Source organism: Canis lupus, chromosome 12, assembly GCF_011100685.1.
Source record: "Canis lupus familiaris isolate Mischka breed German Shepherd chromosome 12, alternate assembly UU_Cfam_GSD_1.0, whole genome shotgun sequence".
Taxonomy (NCBI): Eukaryota; Metazoa; Chordata; class Mammalia; order Carnivora; family Canidae; genus Canis; species Canis lupus.
In genome coordinates, this window is record NC_049233.1 from 60,134,861 (window position 1) to 60,154,138 (window position 19,278).

At 32.8% G+C, this 19,278-nt stretch overlaps 1 protein-coding gene across 2 annotated transcripts in view; it reads left to right on the forward strand.

Annotated features, from left to right (window-relative positions):
* The window catches only part of GRIK2 (glutamate ionotropic receptor kainate type subunit 2), a 1,061,838-nt gene that overhangs the window by 939,683 nt on the left and 102,877 nt on the right, over positions 1 to 19,278 (forward strand). For both annotated transcript variants that reach the window (XM_038554811.1, XM_038554812.1), the window contains one exon: positions 4,122 to 4,339. In XM_038554811.1, the coding sequence (XP_038410739.1) occupies positions 4,122 to 4,339 (218 nt within the window). The remainder of the gene's footprint in view (positions 1 to 4,121; positions 4,340 to 19,278) is intronic.

Here is a 19,278-nt window from a genome sequence, read left to right on the forward strand (position 1 = left end):
TTAGGTGTTCTCAAATCCCATCCAAGAGAGATTCTGAGAAAATAACTAGCTTTTGCAAATGCACATACAGTATACTCATCTAATCTTTTTTCTTAACCCACAGTAGGTACATTATTTCATAGATAACCAAGCTAACCTGATCCATTAGCTAGTAGCTGCATTTAAAGTACTACTAAAATTACATCTCCTTGAGACAAGAATACAGTGTAATGCTCCTGTTTCCTGACTCATTTTGATGTAAAAAATTATTTTATATCTATTCTTGATGATTAGATGCATTTGTGTTGCATGACTAATAAATCTACTGCATATAAATTTGCAAAATTAAAATATTTAGACAGTAGTTTCCTTTACAAGTAAAATATTAGCTGCATCTGATAGCATATAATATAAAATAATGCATGCTCAGAAGTGCATGCAGAATACTTTCATAAGTATTTAAAATTTATAATATTAATGTTAAAAGTAAAAGGCTATACTTAGAAAATTATATAATATGTGCAATACGTCTTAAGGGTTTATATATAACTATGAATTCCTTATTTTAGTTTCCGTTCTCCCAAGTTGAATTTATTTTTATTTTTGCTATGTTTTTTTTTAATTAACCTTTTAATATTTACATAAAGTTCAATAAGGTGATGTTTCAGACCCACTACTCAAAAGATTTCTTTAGCCAAGATCTAAGACTATAGTATGCATTTAAAAATGTAAGGTTTTTAAGTTTTAAAATTAGCAAATAAAGCAAAAAGGCCCCAATTTGAAGTGACAATGCCTGGATTAAGGAGAAAAACATAGTCCTTCCAAGAGTTACCACACCTATTATAAGGGTTTACCTTAATAATAAGGTACCTTTTAGTGGTGTACTTATTACCACTTTGAAGAAATTATTTTGGTAATTTCATTACAGATCTAAAGAAGTGAAAATTCGTGATTAAATTATAAAAGGCTATTTATAAAAAGGTACTTTGCTCTTGCATGTTTAACATTATGCATACATCTATTACTTCACTACTGTTGTATTTACAAATTATTTCCCAAAGTGAGAATAAACAACTCCAGATCAAAAGAAAATTAATTTAACAAATACATGTTGTAAGCAAGGCCTACTAATTTGAAATATTTTTTTTCTTTTAAAAATATGAGCATCCAGGGCACCTGAGTGGCTCAATCAGTTAAAGCATCCGATTCTTGATTTCCATTTAGGTCCTGATCTCAAGGTGGTGAGATCCAGCCCCATGTACATGGAGCTCTGTGCTCAGCTAGCAGTCTTATTTTCTCCCTCACCCTTTACCCCTTCCTCCACTCACGCACCTTGTGCGTGCTCTCTCTCTCTCAAATAAATAAATACATCTTAAAAATATGAGCATCCATGTATAGAGCTTTATAGATATCTAAAACTTGAGTATTCAGAAACCTCTCAGATGAACTAATCTAAGTTTGTGGCATCTATTTCTAAATAAAGTGAATAGTAGTTATATTTTCCCTTTCCTACATTTTGGGTCCAATGTCTTTTTTTATTTCCTTAGACTTATTCAACACTTGGAAGACCATACTGTAGTTCTTATTAAGTATTAGAAGTAAATAAAAGCCTGTCATAAGAGATAGACATCCCTTACAAGCAGTATTAGGTAACATGGTTCAACCAGGCAAACTGCTAATCACATGATAACTAACCTTAATAGCCTGGAGTAAATGATCCTGATACTAAAGCCTGAATGTAACAAAGATTTTTAAAAATTATGTTTGCTACCACTTTGACAAAATTCTTTTTTTTCCCACTTATATCTTCTAAAATATTTGGAGGTTTTTAAGATTTGTGTACTAAGATTAACTTGATATCTCTAAAACATAGCAATTAGAAATAAGACTATATATGATATCACTGGAAATAACCAGTAATCCAAGCAATGAAAAATTCAAATATACATTTGCTTTACCACATAACTACTTCACTGCTGGTGGATACATGAAAGAGGAACCCATACTAAACTGGCTGATGCCCAGCTCCCCAGGAATTAGTGGGATATAGTGCTGGACATGACGTTACCTTGAGTACATGACAGTCAGCCCCTAACCAGTCTCTGATTCACAAGCCTAAGAGGTACTCCTTTAAGTCCTTGGGTAAGATATGAACTTGTGGTAATTGGGCCATTTTTGTCGAATGTCTCCACTGTTCTTTCTTTCCCAGTCTTGTTTGACTTTATTGGTGGTGGTGTAAAAAAAAAAAAAAAAAAAAAAAAAAAAAGAAAAAAGGAAAGAAGTAAAGAAAGAAAAGAGAAAAGAAGAAAGAAAGAAAGAAAGACAAAGGAAGGAAGGAAGGACGAAGGAAGGAGGAAGCAATGAGGACGCCCACGCAAACAGACCTCAAGACGAAACAAGAACGCCCGAAAACGCCCCTACCCCCTAACCATCCCCCTCCCGACAAGAAAGAACCCGGAATTCTTCCTCTGCCTCATTCCTGTCCTTCCTTCATTTCCATTCGGTCCTTCCGCCCTACCTCCCCACTCCCCCCTCACTCCTCCCCCCTCCCGCCCTCCCTCCCCCCCTCAACCTCCCTCCCCCTCCCCCTCGCCTCCCCTTCCTTCTCCTTCCTTCCCTTCCTTCCTTCTTCCTTCCTCCTTCATTACCATAGGAAACGAGCAAAAACTAGAATGGGCAGCCAAAGCTGCTGCTGATCCTCTTGGGAGTATTTTAGTATTTCAGTGTTCGAGTGTGTGTCTGACAGGGCCTAGGAGCAACTACATCAGAAAGGTACTTTTCTGTTTTGTTTTGTTTTTTGTTTTGTTTTTTTCTTCACAGAGTGGTAGGCAGAGTCTGGAGCTGGAGTTGGCTGTCATGTCCAAGTCTGTCTACTTTAAAAACTTTGTTTGAAATTAAAAGAGTAAGATGAACTGCAGTGTAAGGTGGGCTGTTTTGATATATTCCAGTTCTGATACCACTTTTCTTCAATATTAACATGAATGATTGGTTGTATTTTTCTTTCTGCCAAAAGATGTGTTATCTTACTGCACCAGTGATTGTTTGAAAGATATGGCCATAAAACAAATCAGCAAATACAGTCCATCTTTGCTTCATTCCATTTTACTCGAACCCTATTCAAAATTAAGTAATTTGTAGCCAATGCTTTCTTGACTATAGATTCAAAATGATTAAAAGTGTTTAGCAATATATTACATATATCTATAAATTTAGTATACTTTTCTTATTAAAAAAATCACAATGCTGATATGTATTCATCTCAACATTAAGATTGTAAATGGTATGTATAATGTAAACAATGTGGTAAAACTGTAAGTCTTGATTTTAAAATTGTTAGGATCTTATTTTGTAATCTAAATTAATTAAAATTCACTATAATCAAAAGTAAAATAGAATCCTCAGATCCCATTGTCTTATTAATACCATGAGCAGGCAACTCCAGCCATGTTTGTATTATATTTATGAAATACTTATATATATATATGTAAAAATAAATTTGTGGCTACTTAACTCTATATTCTTATCCTGATTCTCTCGTGGAGACTAACTATAGTGATGGGAGACATTTGTTTATACAAAAGGAAATAATATACTACCTTATTTTAAAATAAACCTGAGAACTAAAACCCCATATCTCAAGGAATGTATAATTGAAATGTATTTTTATAAAACATAACTTTTTTAAAATGGCAAGATAGACAAAATTTATGAGCTTTCATGCACATGAAAAATGAAACTTTACATAAACCTTGTTAAGAAATGAATTTGAACATATTTTAAATCATTTCTTCTAAAACTGAAGTAACTAACAAGAATATGAAAAACTGTACAAGTAGTTTATAGAGAGATTTTTCTCTCTTCCAATGTTATTTTTATAAAGGTTATAACTAATTAATTTGTACTGTCTCAGGTAGAACTCGAGTCTCCTGTCACTATACTTAGAGTGTCCTAAGAGACTTTTATTATCTGAAATAAGTCTCTGCTCTCCCAATGGTTGTGGCTTGCTTACTAAAGCAAAATGTGAACCTGTGATTTAAGCTTTTATTACACAGTGATTCCCTTCTGCCACTGTGACCAAAAGTACCTGACTGCTGATCAAATTCTCTGTATTCGTTTCACCTTTTCCCCCCAATCTCTGTTAGGTTCTGAGCTCATGCCCAAAGCGCTCTCCACCAGGATAGTGGGAGGCATTTGGTGGTTTTTCACACTTATCATCATTTCTTCGTATACTGCTAACTTAGCCGCCTTTCTGACAGTGGAACGCATGGAATCCCCTATTGATTCTGCTGATGATTTAGCTAAACAAACCAAGATAGAGTACGGTGCTGTGGAGGACGGTGCAACCATGACGTTTTTCAAGGTAAGTCCTTCTCATTTCTACAATTTTACATATTAAAATGATAGAGTGCAAACAAACCTTTCTCTCGTAATGAATATAAGTGTATAGCCACACTGTTACTTGTGCAGAATAATCAATCGAGTACTTCAGAGAGTGGAGAAATCTATAACTAAATTCAAGGTAAACCATTTTAATACTTGCAAGTGGCAAGGAGTCTCTGCTTTACAAGGATTCCCTTTTTGTTCGAAGGAAAATCTGCCCACAGGTAACATTTTGTCTGAACAAGGTTTTATCTTTGTAAATATATATATATAAATATAAAAATATATAGCATATACTAATATATGATAAATGAGTATGTTAATATAGTGTATTAGTTCTATATTAATATATTTACTGATATATATATTAAATACTAGTAGATTCAGACTCCACAAGGCTTAGCCCTTCCAGAAGAATAGAATAATTACATGTAAGAATATTTCTCATACATACATTTCTTTCTGTTAAGGTGAGACAAGTTTCACTTGTTCAGAAGCCTATAGAAAAAGAAGGAGAGCAAATGATAGAAAAAAACAGGAACAATTCTTGTTATCCGTATATTCATCCATCTAATATTTTGTAAAGCAGAGTCTGAAAATGGGCTACTGAGCTTAAAATGGTTTCCAGAAGGACAGCCCTGTGGCATTTAAATGGAAACGCAAAATGTGCTTGTACTGACGTCCAGGCATATATAATGCCTTCCCCTCCTCTTTTTTATTCCTTTCTTCTTACTCCAGCTCTTCTCACTGTGCCAAAGTAGTTCAAATGGGGACATTTCACTTTCTGGAGTCAGACTTACTTCATATCTTTTTTATATTTTACCAAGTCTTTTAAATTTCTTTGTAGGTCAGGAAAAATTTTAAGCGTTGGCATTTTCCTTCACCGTTGATACAAATGTAATTGGCAGTTTAAGTATGCCGAAGTGAGATTTTTTTTTAATAAGTGACTCAAGCTATAAAATAAATTTTTTCATCAAACATTCATCCAGTACCTGTTGAGTACCAGAAATTGCACTACACGTTGGTATTCTAGAGCAAATAACATCTATTTCTCACTTTAAAGGAGATTCTAGTTTAGTTGGAGACACAGAGGACTAAATCAACAATCATGGAACTGGGTTTTAAGCAATTTAAAATACCTCTGCCAAAGAAATATGTAGTTTTCACTGTAAAAGTTCTTACAGAACTAAATCAGCTCTTATTTTAGAGTTCTGGAGGACATTAAACATCTAAAGAGTAAGATAGATTGAATGATTAATCAAATCTATGTATAGGAATCTATGTAATTCTTATAATTTAATTATTTTCAAAGTGAATTTCTCCTGTGGCTAGATGAAAGCTTGAATGTATATTTTACATTTAATTGGAAAATCATTATTATTTAATCAAATTTATTGATGACCGAATATGAGCAAAGTATTATGAACAGGATAGGGCTATTTGACTATATTAATTGCAATTGATCAATTTTTCCCCAATTGAATATTCAGAATTAATAGAAATAGCTTTTCTTATACAGTTTTTTTTTTTCAAAAGGAAATCAGCTGTTGAAAATACTAAATGCACATTGTCAGTGTCATTAACTCTGTAGGGAGTGAATATGCATTATTATGCATTTAAATTACTATAGTATCCAAGAGAGTTTTGAAGAAGAGTTTGTCAAATAATACAAAGTGCCTAAAGCAAGTGATTTGATACCAGAATTATTTCTGCTTCAAAAATACATCAGAGTTTTCATTTCATTTTTATTTTCCAGAAGAAATATTTTAAGTTTCAAAGCTCTTTTATACTATGATCAAGGTTTATCTCTGAAAAATCATTTTGAAAAAAAAAATTCTTTTTTCTTATCTTTAGGCTTATTTTCTCCCTTTTTTGTCTTTTTGATTTTCTCTTCTTTCTTTTTAAAATTTAATTATTTTTTTAATTTTATTTTTTTTAGCTCAATTACTCTGCAGTGTTAGTGTCATTTTCCCCCATTTTCACTCTTCATTGCCACTGACTTTTCTTTTTTGTCTTTCATCTCTTGTTTTCACTCTTACATGCAGGCTTACCACTAGCACTAAGAGAAAATTGGCATAGGACAATTTTCTGTTTCCAACAGTACAGACTTCCTTTCTGTAGAATTAGGGCCTTCTGGAATCTACACTAGTCGCAATAAAAACCACACAGTGATTATCATTAAACTGACCATTACCTTAGGTCAGTAACTTGATCACATACTGAATTCTTACTGTTGATATTAGGAAAGAATTAGAATTTAAAGAATCATTAAATCTTAATTTTTCTTTAGTTATTTTAGTGTACCCCTAAATGATACTAATTTCAACCTCATATTTTAGCTTGTTAAACTATACACTTACACCAGTCGGGTATTTTAATTTTTTTTTAAATAAAAAAAAATATTCCCTAGCAATCTGGAATTGAAGTAATTGCATGCTCATTTTGAATATCTGCAATGAACCAGGGAGTAGTGTGTGTATCTTATTTACATTTGATACCATTCTTTTATTTCTTAATTAACAGCAATGCATACAAACACTCTAGGAAGCACCCTTAAGGCACTGATTTCTAAAGGAATTTCCATCTTGTTTTTACAAATTTAACAAGACCCTGCTGTTAGTTAATTGTTCTGGAATGCTCGGTTCCAGAAAATTATTTTAAAGAATGGTATAGTTTTGTTACTACAAGCAAGAAGAGCTGGCTCAAGATACCTGGCCTTAAAGGGGTAAGTTCTCAATATTGCAAAAACGGAGAGTTATGCCATTCTGCAACATTAAATATGTATTTTTCCAAAGAACATGCTTGACTTTGTTTATTGAGCTTACTGTGTATATTGTCTTCAAAAAGAGTTCTTTCTTCTTATATCCATTACACTTCACATACATTCTCTCCAAGGATAAATGTAAAGCCATGACCAGTAAAATAACTCAAAATTGAGTGTATGGTAGTCTTCAGGGTTATTCCATGTAAACAATAGAAAACTGTATGACATCCCCAATATGTTCTTAATCATATGTAAAGGATAAAATAGCTGAAGGCCCAGAGATTTTATTGAGAAATAATAAAGGAGTTGTCAAAACTTCCTTCTCGGAATCTGGAAACTTGGTGTAATACAACTGAAGTCTGATCCCAGGGCTGAACACTACAGAATGTTACTGAGCAACAAGCACATTCTTTTCTCCCTGAAGAATAAAGATTAGAAGAATGAATGCATATAGATGACATGTTCAAAAATAACTCAGCTAGAGCCTGTAGGTGTTATGGTTTCTTTTGAGAATCCTTGGATTTTCAAAGTGAGTCATATTTTACAAAATGATGCCGAATCACCTATATTTCTGTGTAACCCATGACTCAGGTTTTCTGATTTCTACAAATTCTCTCTCTAGGTTTGGTTTACCTGAAACCTCTGGCTTGCTGCATCTATTAATACAGTCTATTCTTCCCAAAAAAAAAATAGTATCAAAGGAGATACATGTTCTCTTTTGTGGTTATTTTAAAAAGTTCTTCCACATATTAAAAGGATATTTAAATAGTATGAAATATCTAATATAATCATGTAATACTTCTAAAAATATAAAGGCTACAATTTAGAATAGTTGTTAACAATGGGGAGAAAAAACTATGAAATCAGAGAAACTGGAGCTTAATTCCTGGCTCTACCACCTGATGGCTGTGTTTTGATAGAACACTGTTCCTTATAAACCTCTGACTCCTCATCTCTGAACTGGAATGACTAACAAGACCATTCTCACAGTATTTTTTGAATATCAAATGAAAGCTCTGCATGATATGCTAACCATTTAGCAAAGCTTGACAGATGTTATATATTAGCATTACTAGAAAACGTGACTAATTAAAAATACTCAGAATTTAGGATGATTTTAAACATAGTCAAGTAAATTATGTGACCTACAGCAGGATAAATCATTTCAAAATAGATTTAAAAAGAAATCAAATCATGTTTATCTAATTGAAATTGCTTCAGTCTTCTGACTGTTGTTGTCATGAAGAAGATGTAATTTGATAAGTGAAATAGAAAGAAACTATGAAAGCTTTTTCCTAGACTGTGTATTTTGGAATGGTATATTGAGGTTCATTTAGCAATTCTTTGGGGGAATTTATTGAAAATTATTGGTAAAGGAAGATATAAAATATTTAATATAAAATGTGTTTATCCGTAATTTTAACTATTTTTTTTAAACCAATGATCAAGATGTCCTACTTTAGCCAGTATCGCCACACATCTTATGTTCTCAGTTATATGATATGGATGCTCATTTATAAGATACCAAGTTTTTATTCAAGAAGTATTTACTAATCATTCATCTTTTACATGGTAAGAATTGTGTTAAATCTTAGACATGTATCCTGCATCTCCATGCATTTCCCTACACCTGTCTGTTCAATCTCCTACATGTCCATTTCCTTCATTGCTATCCTGGTTCAGGACTGATGTCATCTCTGACCAGGGCTTTGTAGAACCATTTAACTTTTCTTTTTCTCAATTTGTTCCTATTGTTGTCTGTGCAGTTACTAGAGTGACTTAAAGTCCTCCAAAATTACCCTCTCCCTTTTGCTTTAGGATATAAACCTAGCTCCTCAGTGTGTTTACAAGGTATGTCATGGACTCACTTCTTATTTCATAGCCACTTGCTCTTGCACTTCAAACTATAGTCAAACTGCTTCATGTTGAGCCCCGGGTTGTGCCACAGTACATGGTGCACCTCCTTCTCCAATGCCTGTTATGCATTTTTTTTTTCATTCTTGTCCTTCCTATCAACCTAATTGACTATATTCTCTTTATTCCTTAAGCCCTAATTCATACTTCACTTATCCCAGGCAAATTTTCCTGATCCTTCCCCTCCCCAAATCTACCCAGTTCTAGAAAGGTACTCCTCCTTTCTATCCTCTGAGCACTTTTTACTTCAGTTCTCACTAAACTTTTAACCCTAGCTATCAGCTTGGTTCCTCTGTTTCTACACTATACAGCATAGCATGAGGGTGGGGGAGCAGGGATTGAATCTGTATCATTCTCATTTGGATCTCTGGTTCCCTACAGAGGCCTTGCAGGTGGTTTGGGCTTTATTAGTTAACAATTGACGCCTCAAGTCGCTTAACAAGCAATGAAAAACTCTTAGTGGCATGTAACATAAACCTTTATTTAGCTTACAAGTCAGTAGGTCCTATTTTAGAAGCGTGGAAGTTCAGAGACTTTAGTACCTTTTGAACAGAATTATGAAAGCAATAACCTACGGACTCATAGTACCAACAATTAAAGTAATAGCTAAAGATACCATGGCATAACCACCATTACTCAGAAGAGCTAAGTGTATTACTCATTTTGGCTCACCCACATGACCTCAACTGTTTGATCATATTAAATTTCTAAAACATTTGCTTTAAGCCATTGGGGCAGTTATAGTTATCACATGTTCTTGATAATCTGCTACTTTTTCTGAGCTTATCAGTTCTTTGGTCTTCTAAAATTAAATTATTTTACACCAGGGTGACAGAGCTTTTGCCAATACCATTTCTGCTAAACGTTTGTGGACTTTAAATGTATCCAGTTGAATCCATTTATAATCTAAAACCCACACCCTCTGTTCTTTTTAAAATGTGCCTCTCCCGACTAATTGTTGCTTTGGGATAGAAACTCTTTAATGGAGGAGAAAATCTACAAGGCTTTGCCCTGACTTTTTTCAGAGATCTTAACGAAGCATCTCCAGCAACATGCTTAATTTGTACTTTAATTAAGGCCTGGTGCCATGTCAAAATAATCTAGAGAAATTTTACTGGCTTGAGACATTGAAGATTACAAACACTTAAAATCACCCAACCATGCAAATTCCAACTCTACTTTATCACTGCTAAGTACTATTTGCAAACATCTCAGTTATTTTAAATTATTTCTTTCCCCCTTATTTCTTTCCTCCTCATCCTTCTCTTTGTTTTTCTTATGATTGTTAATATTCCGTATCTTTCTTATACTACCTTATTCTATGTAGCTAAATGTAACTAACTGATACCTTGAATATATTGTAATTTTGTCTAGAATTTCTTTGGCTGAGTCCAAAAGATTATTAGTGCATTTCAATCTTCCAATTTACTATAGGGTACACTTTAAAAATATTATTTCTCCCTACATTCACAGATTCACTTTTCCCTATTTTCTTCTAATGATTTCAATGTAATCTATCATGTGACCCTAAATCAGTGTTACATATTTAAGTTATTTTTATGGAAGCAACTTATTTATTTTACCTAATTCTGTGAAGTTACCCTTGGCACAATGACTATCACATTCGTTGATGGAAAACCTATGACAAAGGGTTTTAGGTAGAGTGTGTGAGTATCTTGAAAAGTTTGACAGAGGGTTTTAGGTAGAGTGTGTAATTATCTTGAAAAGTTTGCTAATCTATAGAGAACTGAAAAGGTTTTTTCAAAATACGTATCCCTTTATGGCATTTCCATTCTAACTCTGCATAAAATGTCAATTTATTTGGAAGTGTAGGTTATAATGTTAGGAATGCAAGCAAGTGGATTGATCCATCTGGAGGGAAAATTTTATCTTTTGGTACTTACCCACAGAGAAGGTTTTGTTTTATTTTTCTCTGTTCATAATCTCCCTTTTTAGAAGAACTCAAAGTACATTCTAAATGCCAGGTTATTAATCTTTACCACAACCCCTAAGGAAGGTAGGAAGCAATTATCATTATGCTCATTTAACAGATGAGGAAACTGGGCCATGGTGAGGTTAAGTGACTTATTAATTATGAAAGCTATAACCAAGGGACTCATAGTATCAACAATAAAAGTAATAGCTAAAGATATCATGGCATAACCACCATTACTCAGAAGAGCTAAGTGCATTACTCATTTTGGCTCACCCATATGACCTCAACTACTTGATCATATTAAATTTCTAAAACATTTGCTTTAAGCCATTGGGGCAGTTATAGCTATCACATGTTCTTGATAATCTGCTTCTTATTCTGAGCTTATCAGTTCAATGGTCTTTTAAAATTAAATTATGCTAGGGTGACAGTATAGGTTTTTAAGCCTGAATTGCTTGTGTGGCATGCCTGTAATGATTTTTTGAAAGCTCGAGTGATTTTTGCTTCTTAAATGCCAAAAGAACGTAAGTAATTTTTGAGTTGAGAGATAGAATGTAAAAAAATTGGCAGTTTCCTGCATATACATAATAAATGGATTTAGAAACATATACCATTCATTAGATATTTCTCATGTTTTTTCCTTATTTATGTGAAACATAATTTTTGTTTGTTGTTTTTATTTAGAAGAACAGTAGTCCTGAAGGTATGATATATTTACTATGAAGAGACTTACACATTGGAGAAGTAAATTTTCAGAATGGCAACTATAGTTTTCACATTGAAAAAGGATTTTCCAAAACGAGTGTTTAGTTTCCTCTTCCTATATTGGTGGTAAAACATTTTGAAAGTTTCATTTGTGTATACATAAAATTGGCCTAAAATAGTTTGCAAAGATGAGAAAGATAATCTGAACTGACTTTTGAACTCCTTTTATTTCTTTTAATTGAAATATTGACATATCAACTTGTGTAAGTTTAGGGGTACATGCTGATTTGATAAATGTATATATTGCAATATGATTGTCACTGTAGCATTAGCTAACCCCTCCATCACATCACATAATTATCATTTCCTTTTTGTAGTAAGAACAATTAAAATCTAGTCTCTTAGTGACTGACGTTTATAATACAGTATTGCTGACTACAATCACAATGCTGTACATTAGATCTCCAGAAATTATTATTTAAATGCCTTTGATATTCTATGTGGCAAATCCCCAGTTAAGTAAGGTCATCATAAAGAAAGGGTTTAATAACTATTTATCTGCACATGGATAGAAATTGGGTATGTCTTTCGTTGTGTACCCAATTTACTATTATATTTCTATTCATTTTCTGCTACAATCCAGGCAGGATTCTTTGACAATATAATAATTAGAAATTCGTTATGCTACCTCAGTAATTACAGAGATTCTTTCTTAAATAATTGCTTGTATAAGAGTCACTGTGTTTAACTTGCCATAAAGTTTTGCTTTCAAGTCATTTTTATTTATTCGGAGTCAATTTATGCTCAGTAATTACACTGACCTTTTCTCCTCAGTAATTTAGATCTCAGATTTCAGCTTTGAGTCTCACCTGGCAGGTATTGTCTCTACCCAGAAACTAATTGAAAAATTGAAGAGTAATATGTATATTGGTGTCAAAATTTTGTGACTAAAATCTTTTATTTGTTGATAGGTTGTACCTCTCTATGTATGCATCATAAATTCTAGACTATAGCTCAGCAAAGTTAGTGATACTATTTTATCAGTGAAAGCACTACTTCAACTTATGGGGCCAGTCTTTTATGCATCAAAATGGTAGATTGTGGGTATGCTGCAACCAGTGGGACTGGATAGCATGGATGTTATATGGGAATATGGTCTTGTCTGACAAGCAAGAAGATAGTCTTGTTTTTGCATCAGTTTTTCTTTCTCAAGGGATAGAGACATTATTTTGTCCTATTTGGTATATCATCCAGTAAATTTTTAAAATCTTTAAAATATCCATTTCTTTAAATCAGTAGTTTCAACCTGTATGCACATTAGAACGTTAAAAATCACTTGAGGACTTTGAGAGAATACTGAGGCCCAGACGCCTCTCTAGGCTAAGTAATTAAAAATATCTTCAGGTGGGATTCTAGGCGTCTGAGGGTTTTTTTTTTTTTTTAATATAACCTCTTCTGGTGATTCCAGTGTGCAGGAAGAATTAAATTAATTTGAAATATAAACAATCCTTCATTATTGCCATCAATCGTTAATAAATAATTTGATTTCTTTTTCCTTCATATTAATTCGGAGTTCTTCTCTGAAACCCAGACTTTACAAAATATCAGACAGAGGTCTAAAATGATGATAAATCTGTTGACCATACCCCTACTCCTTTCAAATTATTTACCTGGGTTGTGTTTAAAGCCTTTTTTCAAAAGAGATCTGCTGAAAGTGAATAATCTAATTAAATCTTCATTTCTGACACCATTCCTGGAAGTCTCCAGTTGTTGGGCATGAGAATTGCCAAGTAGCAGAATGAAAGCTTTCTCCTTTCTCAGGGAATTATAGGGTGTGGGGGCAGTTAATCCTGATTTTTGTATCTCCAAGTAAATGTTGAGAAAATATATATTCTATGGGACCTAGGGAATGGATACATTCACCTTTTCTTTGTAAGCCTTTATTGCAGGTGCTTCTACCATGGTGGAAAGAGGAGAAATTAGAGACCCATTAAGCAGGCATATTAAAGTCTTGGAAGGATTGTATATATGACTTCTGTGTTTACATTTTGAGGACCAGATTAAGAAGAAATGAAGTACCTTACTCTATACTTATATATATATCGAGTTAGATTCTGCTCAACAGATTGGGATTTGGACTCATGTAGTTTCCAGAGCTTAGTGACTGTTCTGTAGTATTTGGTGAACTACTGCCACTTTTTCCTCGTGGAAAGAAAATGCACCTATAATAACTGATGGAAAAAATTATCATACAATTCTAATTGATATCTTTTTCGAGTTAATTTGTAATTCCTCATTATCCCTCTGTGTATCTAAACTGAAACCATATGCTCCTCAAACATGGCATTCTGCTCTAATGTGGGTGATGGAAAACCTGATATACTTGAGCTTCCAAGCCAGAAACTGTTCTTGCTAACTTGTTTGCAAGTTACTACGTAATAACTCAGTGCTTATATAGAATAAATAGAAACTTTATTTTGATTTTTTTTGGTTTCATATATTCGTTTGTGTACAATCTGGTTTATTGTTTTGATTTTTCTGCATACTTGAATGAAACAAAACCTAAAAGTTTTATGTGATTGGACACCAGTGTACCTGGTTTAGATTAGTGATTAATACTGTTACTGAAATTTTCATCTGTCCAAGTTGATGTTTTCTTCATTTTTCACTAAACAGCTTTTTTAGAAATCAAAAGTACCTCAGCAAAGATTTTTGTAGCCATTCTCTTTTTCTCCCAAGTATTTTTTTTCTTCATTAACAGTTTTAAGATATTGGTTGTAGGTAATGGATTAATGTTGACATTAGGTTAAGCAGCAATGTGTTTTATTCAATAAAATAAGGTTGGTGTTTTAAAGTATTATATTTTTATTAGTATCTAATATGGTTTTTATATTAGTCATGTTTGAAGCGAATGTTTAAGCCAATTATTTATAATGCATTTAATTTATTGGCATATTAAGGGGGTTATTTTCACTCAAGGAGATTGTCTCCCTCCCACATTCTCATCTAACACACAATTTATTGTATGTGAGGCCTGATCCTATGTTTATTACAGGGATTTGCATAAGGCCTACAGGAAACCAACACCATTTTACTATGTTCCCATTGCAAGAAATAAAATGGTGCCTTTGAGTAAAGTTGCTTCAGCAGACACTAGTTTAGCATGCCAAGTTACAGCTATCAATGGTGAAACAGCAGATGTGAAGGCTAGTTGGCATCAAAGCATATGAGTCAAAGACTTTCCTATGGGAAAGAAAGTGCTTCATTACACTTTATCTATACTAAGAACATTGGTTCTATCAAGCTGTCTGAAAATTAGACTATGATGGGTTTTATTACCTTAGCTCTGCCAGAGTGAATTCAATAGTTAAAAAGTAAGCGATAACACCATTTTGGGAATTATAAGAAGTGATTAGAATTTTAACGTATTTAAACTTGGAAAGAGCAGCAACTTTAATCTTAGCTTCTCTAAAATATCTGAGGGACAAAAGTTTAATCCCTCTCTAATTTTCAATATGTACCAATGAACCTTTGGGGCACTTTAATTGAAGAAAGAAGTTTTGTGTTTGAGTGAAGTGTAAAATCTGGGAAACAATGTTTTAATTGCCTTGAAAGGCAAGTGCATGAGGCTGTTGTCATCCCAGGATACACTGTGGTTCTGTCTCTCTTTTTCCTTCCCTCCTCCACTCTATGCAGGAACCACTCTTGCTGTTTGTCAAGTCGGCATGGCAGCTCAAACACCACGTTGCACCTCATCAATCTTAGGAGAGAGGGCCCCACAGGGAGTGAGAAAACTCAAAAGTCAGTTAATATAGCAATGTTGAGCTGGCATGTCAAGTACTGGATAATGGATAATAGTTGTCACTGTAAGAGTTTATAGCCACTGGTTAGGCAACAATTTGAAAGGGATTTGAGAAAGGCATATTTTTGAACATAAAAATATGGGCTAAGATAAATATAAAAATTGTTATTTAAAACTTGTAATGTTTTATTTCTCAGATAAAAAATAATAAAAATGAAAATTCCTCTTTCTTATATAAATTGTAATATAAAAGTATCGTTTGGTATTTCTAAAACAAATGTAAAAACAAAAAAACCTAGCTTTTCTGCTTTGTAAATTCTTTGAGAAAATTCTATTATTTGGCATTGTGGCTGAGAAATCTCTATTAATCATGCTTAGTGGAGTTTTTTTGGTTGGGGGGGGAATCCAACTTTAGATTATCAACAAAAGCATATTATCTTTTTAGGTTGTCAATTAATTACAGGTTGAATACTGTGAAGCTTGTATTTAATCCAGAATATCCTTGGCAGTTAACGTTCCTAATTTTTCATGCACCATTATGCTTTTATGGGGGAGGAGCTATTTTTTTGTTGTTCCGAATGCACTTTCAACTAATTAGCATCTTTGGTCAGCTGAATATTCTTTTGTTCATTTGTTTTCCTATTCCTTTTCCAAAAATGCTAATGGCAGTAATACCACTTTGTTCTTTAATATTAAGAGGTGATTAAACATATCATATGGTAGTTAAATTGGTTCTTTCATTATATCATAAAGCAAAGTGAGGTTTACTATTACTTACTGCTGCTGCCATCCTAGATGTTTAGACTTTCATTTACAAACAGAATAGTTTTTCCCCCTTGACAGCAAGCAAAATGTAGGGCCATTGGCCCTTCTAATAGTCAGTGATCTTATTACTTCATCATACATATTCACAAGTAGCAAACAGAACTCATAAAGCATCCTTTCTTTTTTATACCCTTCCCCTGCCTGACATAGATTGGAAAAAAAGACAAAGTAAACTTTAGAGTTTGCTCATAGGTGTTGATAATTCCAAACTGAATATAATAGATTCTTCAAAAATATTCCTTTTAAACATATGACTAGATTAAACATTAATACTAAATGTCTTAGTCGTAAAGAGGTCATATCTAAAATAATTCAAGGTCTTTTTGCTGTGATATTATTGCCGGTGGCAGTTGGTAAATGTCTAATGCATACTGGTGAGGACTTTTATTGACCTCCTGTATTCAGAGAAATTCCTTAACAGTTTTATAAGTAAAGAACTTTCCAGATGAGTGAATGTGTTTGCATATATATGCACATACATGAGTGAGTGTGTCCTATAAGAAAAAGATATGTATGCTACCTTAATGGGAATTAAATTATGAATGGTTACACAATTTATTTTTCTTATACCCAGTTTCTATATTAAATCTGTTTTAGTGGAAGAATAGTGCAGGGTTGGCAATAAATTATAATTTATGTTTCCTGACAGCATTTGAATAATACTTTTGATTGTTATTAGTCTATTGTATATACCATAGCACTAGTGGAGTTCAGTGAAAAGATTTGATTATCTCTAAAGGTAGGTGTTTCCTTTATTAAATATTGTAATTACAGCTAATTAGAGGTTGCACAATAAATTAGTTTCCTTTGTAGGTCCCTTGACTGTTTTCAGAACACTGTGAGTTTATGCTTCATTTTAATTGATTGCAAAAACAATTAAATAAAGACCAAATAATTAGAAAACAGCATTAATAATGGATATAAAGATTATTGAGTCAATACAATGTGGTTTAACAAAATGTTTAAATGCAAAGCTAGGTTGTGTCATGAAATCATACATCTGTAACTCACTGGGGATTTATTTAACCTCTCCACACTTCTGTCTTTTTATAAGTAAACTGAGGTGTAATTATATATCTTATAGATTGTTTACATAAAGCACTCAACATATGATAAACTCCCAGTATGTATTTACTGCTATCCTTATTTAAGGAGTTTAATAGTTGAATTGTTAAATTCTGTAGCAGATGAAACCATTTCCTTCAATATGAACGCTTGTGTGCCTGGAAATACATCTAATGTACCCATGGTCAGTGCCAAAATCTGACACTCAATTGAATTTGTTTGATATATGATTTGATCCTGATTGTAGATTATTAAAAAGCTTACTCACTTGTAGTGCTAGGTTACTCACTTGTAGTGCTGAAAAGATAAACTGCATCATGAATCCAGTTCCACCCATATATTATATATAATCTTTTAATTAATGACCAGTTTATTAATGGTTGTTTAATTAATGGCCTTTTTATTAACATGTGAGGTTTACTTTGACATTTTATGCTCAGAATTTATGCTTAAATAGAAGAAAAATTTCCATTTTTTAATTGTTCTTCCTCTCCATAAGTATTAACCATTGTAATTTTAGTAAGTTTTTTTTCTCTTATAAAAATAATGCATATGATATGACTCATAAGAACTATAGAATTTTAGGAAAGCAAAGGGAAAAAAGCCAAAGTCCAACCTATTAAGACAAATCTTAATATCCTGTAACAAAAGCCTCCACTGTTTTCTTTACAGATATATATATAAATATATATACAAATAATATAAATATATATACAAATATATAAATAATATAAATATATATATTAAATCTTTTTAAATATTTGTTTATTTATTTTAGAGAGTGAGGAGTAGGGGGAAAGGCAGAGGGAATGGGAAAGAGGAAGCAGACTCCCTCCAGAGCAGGAAGCCCAACGCAGGGCTTAATCTCACAATGCTGATATCATGATCTAAACTGAAACCAAGAGTTGGTCCGTTAACCAACTGCACCACAGAGGTGCCCCCTCTCTCTCTATATATACACCTGTATAGCAATGAAATCACTGATGACTTAAAAACCTAAAGATAAAAAAAAACTAAAGATACCAAATGAGATATTAATTTTAATATTAATTACATTAAACTCTCAGAAATTTAATGCTTTAAAATATTAAATTGAATAAATGTTTTTAATCAAATCTTAAAGGAAAACTGTCAGAGAGATGATATTAAGGTTAGTTTTCCTAATACAATCTTGTGTTCAAGTGAAAGAGAAAAAAAATCTGGTAATAAAAATATATAGGAGTAGTCATTAATCTTTTTCAGTTAAGCTTTATTAATATATATTTAGAAGAATGATTATAGAAATATCTTTCTTTATCTACATGAACTGCAGTTTAGGCCTTCCATGTCTATAAATGAGAAAGAACACTTGCATGACTGTGCTCTCACAAAGAGTTGACATTTGGGTTGGAAATTCAATTTCTCAGTTATCTGGGATGCCCAAGACACACTAGTACCAGAGGACTCTACGTTAGTTCATATCCTTTAAGTATTCTTTTACAGATATTTTTATTACATCAGCCTTCTCTTCAACACTAGAAGAAAATAACCGAGCCTAACTCTAACAGGTAGAATTTGGTGGAGTGAATTAGGAATCCATATTGTCAAAATGGAAGGAAGTGACTAAATAGCCACAACTAAGAAATGAACATATTTAAAAACAACATTTTTATGTCTACCTGATACATTCTAACCTTTAGGAAGATGTTCTCTAGAGGATTCCCCAAATTTGATGATGACAATGATGATGATGATGATGATATTGTAGATGTTGATGTTCATGGAATGGTCCATGAACATTAGAATGTTCATTTCCCTGGAATCCAGGGAAAACACTAGAGCTATTTATGTCTATGAATTAAAAGCAATAGAGATGACTTTAAGAAAACCAGCACAATTTATTCTCAAGAAATCAAATAAACTAGCATT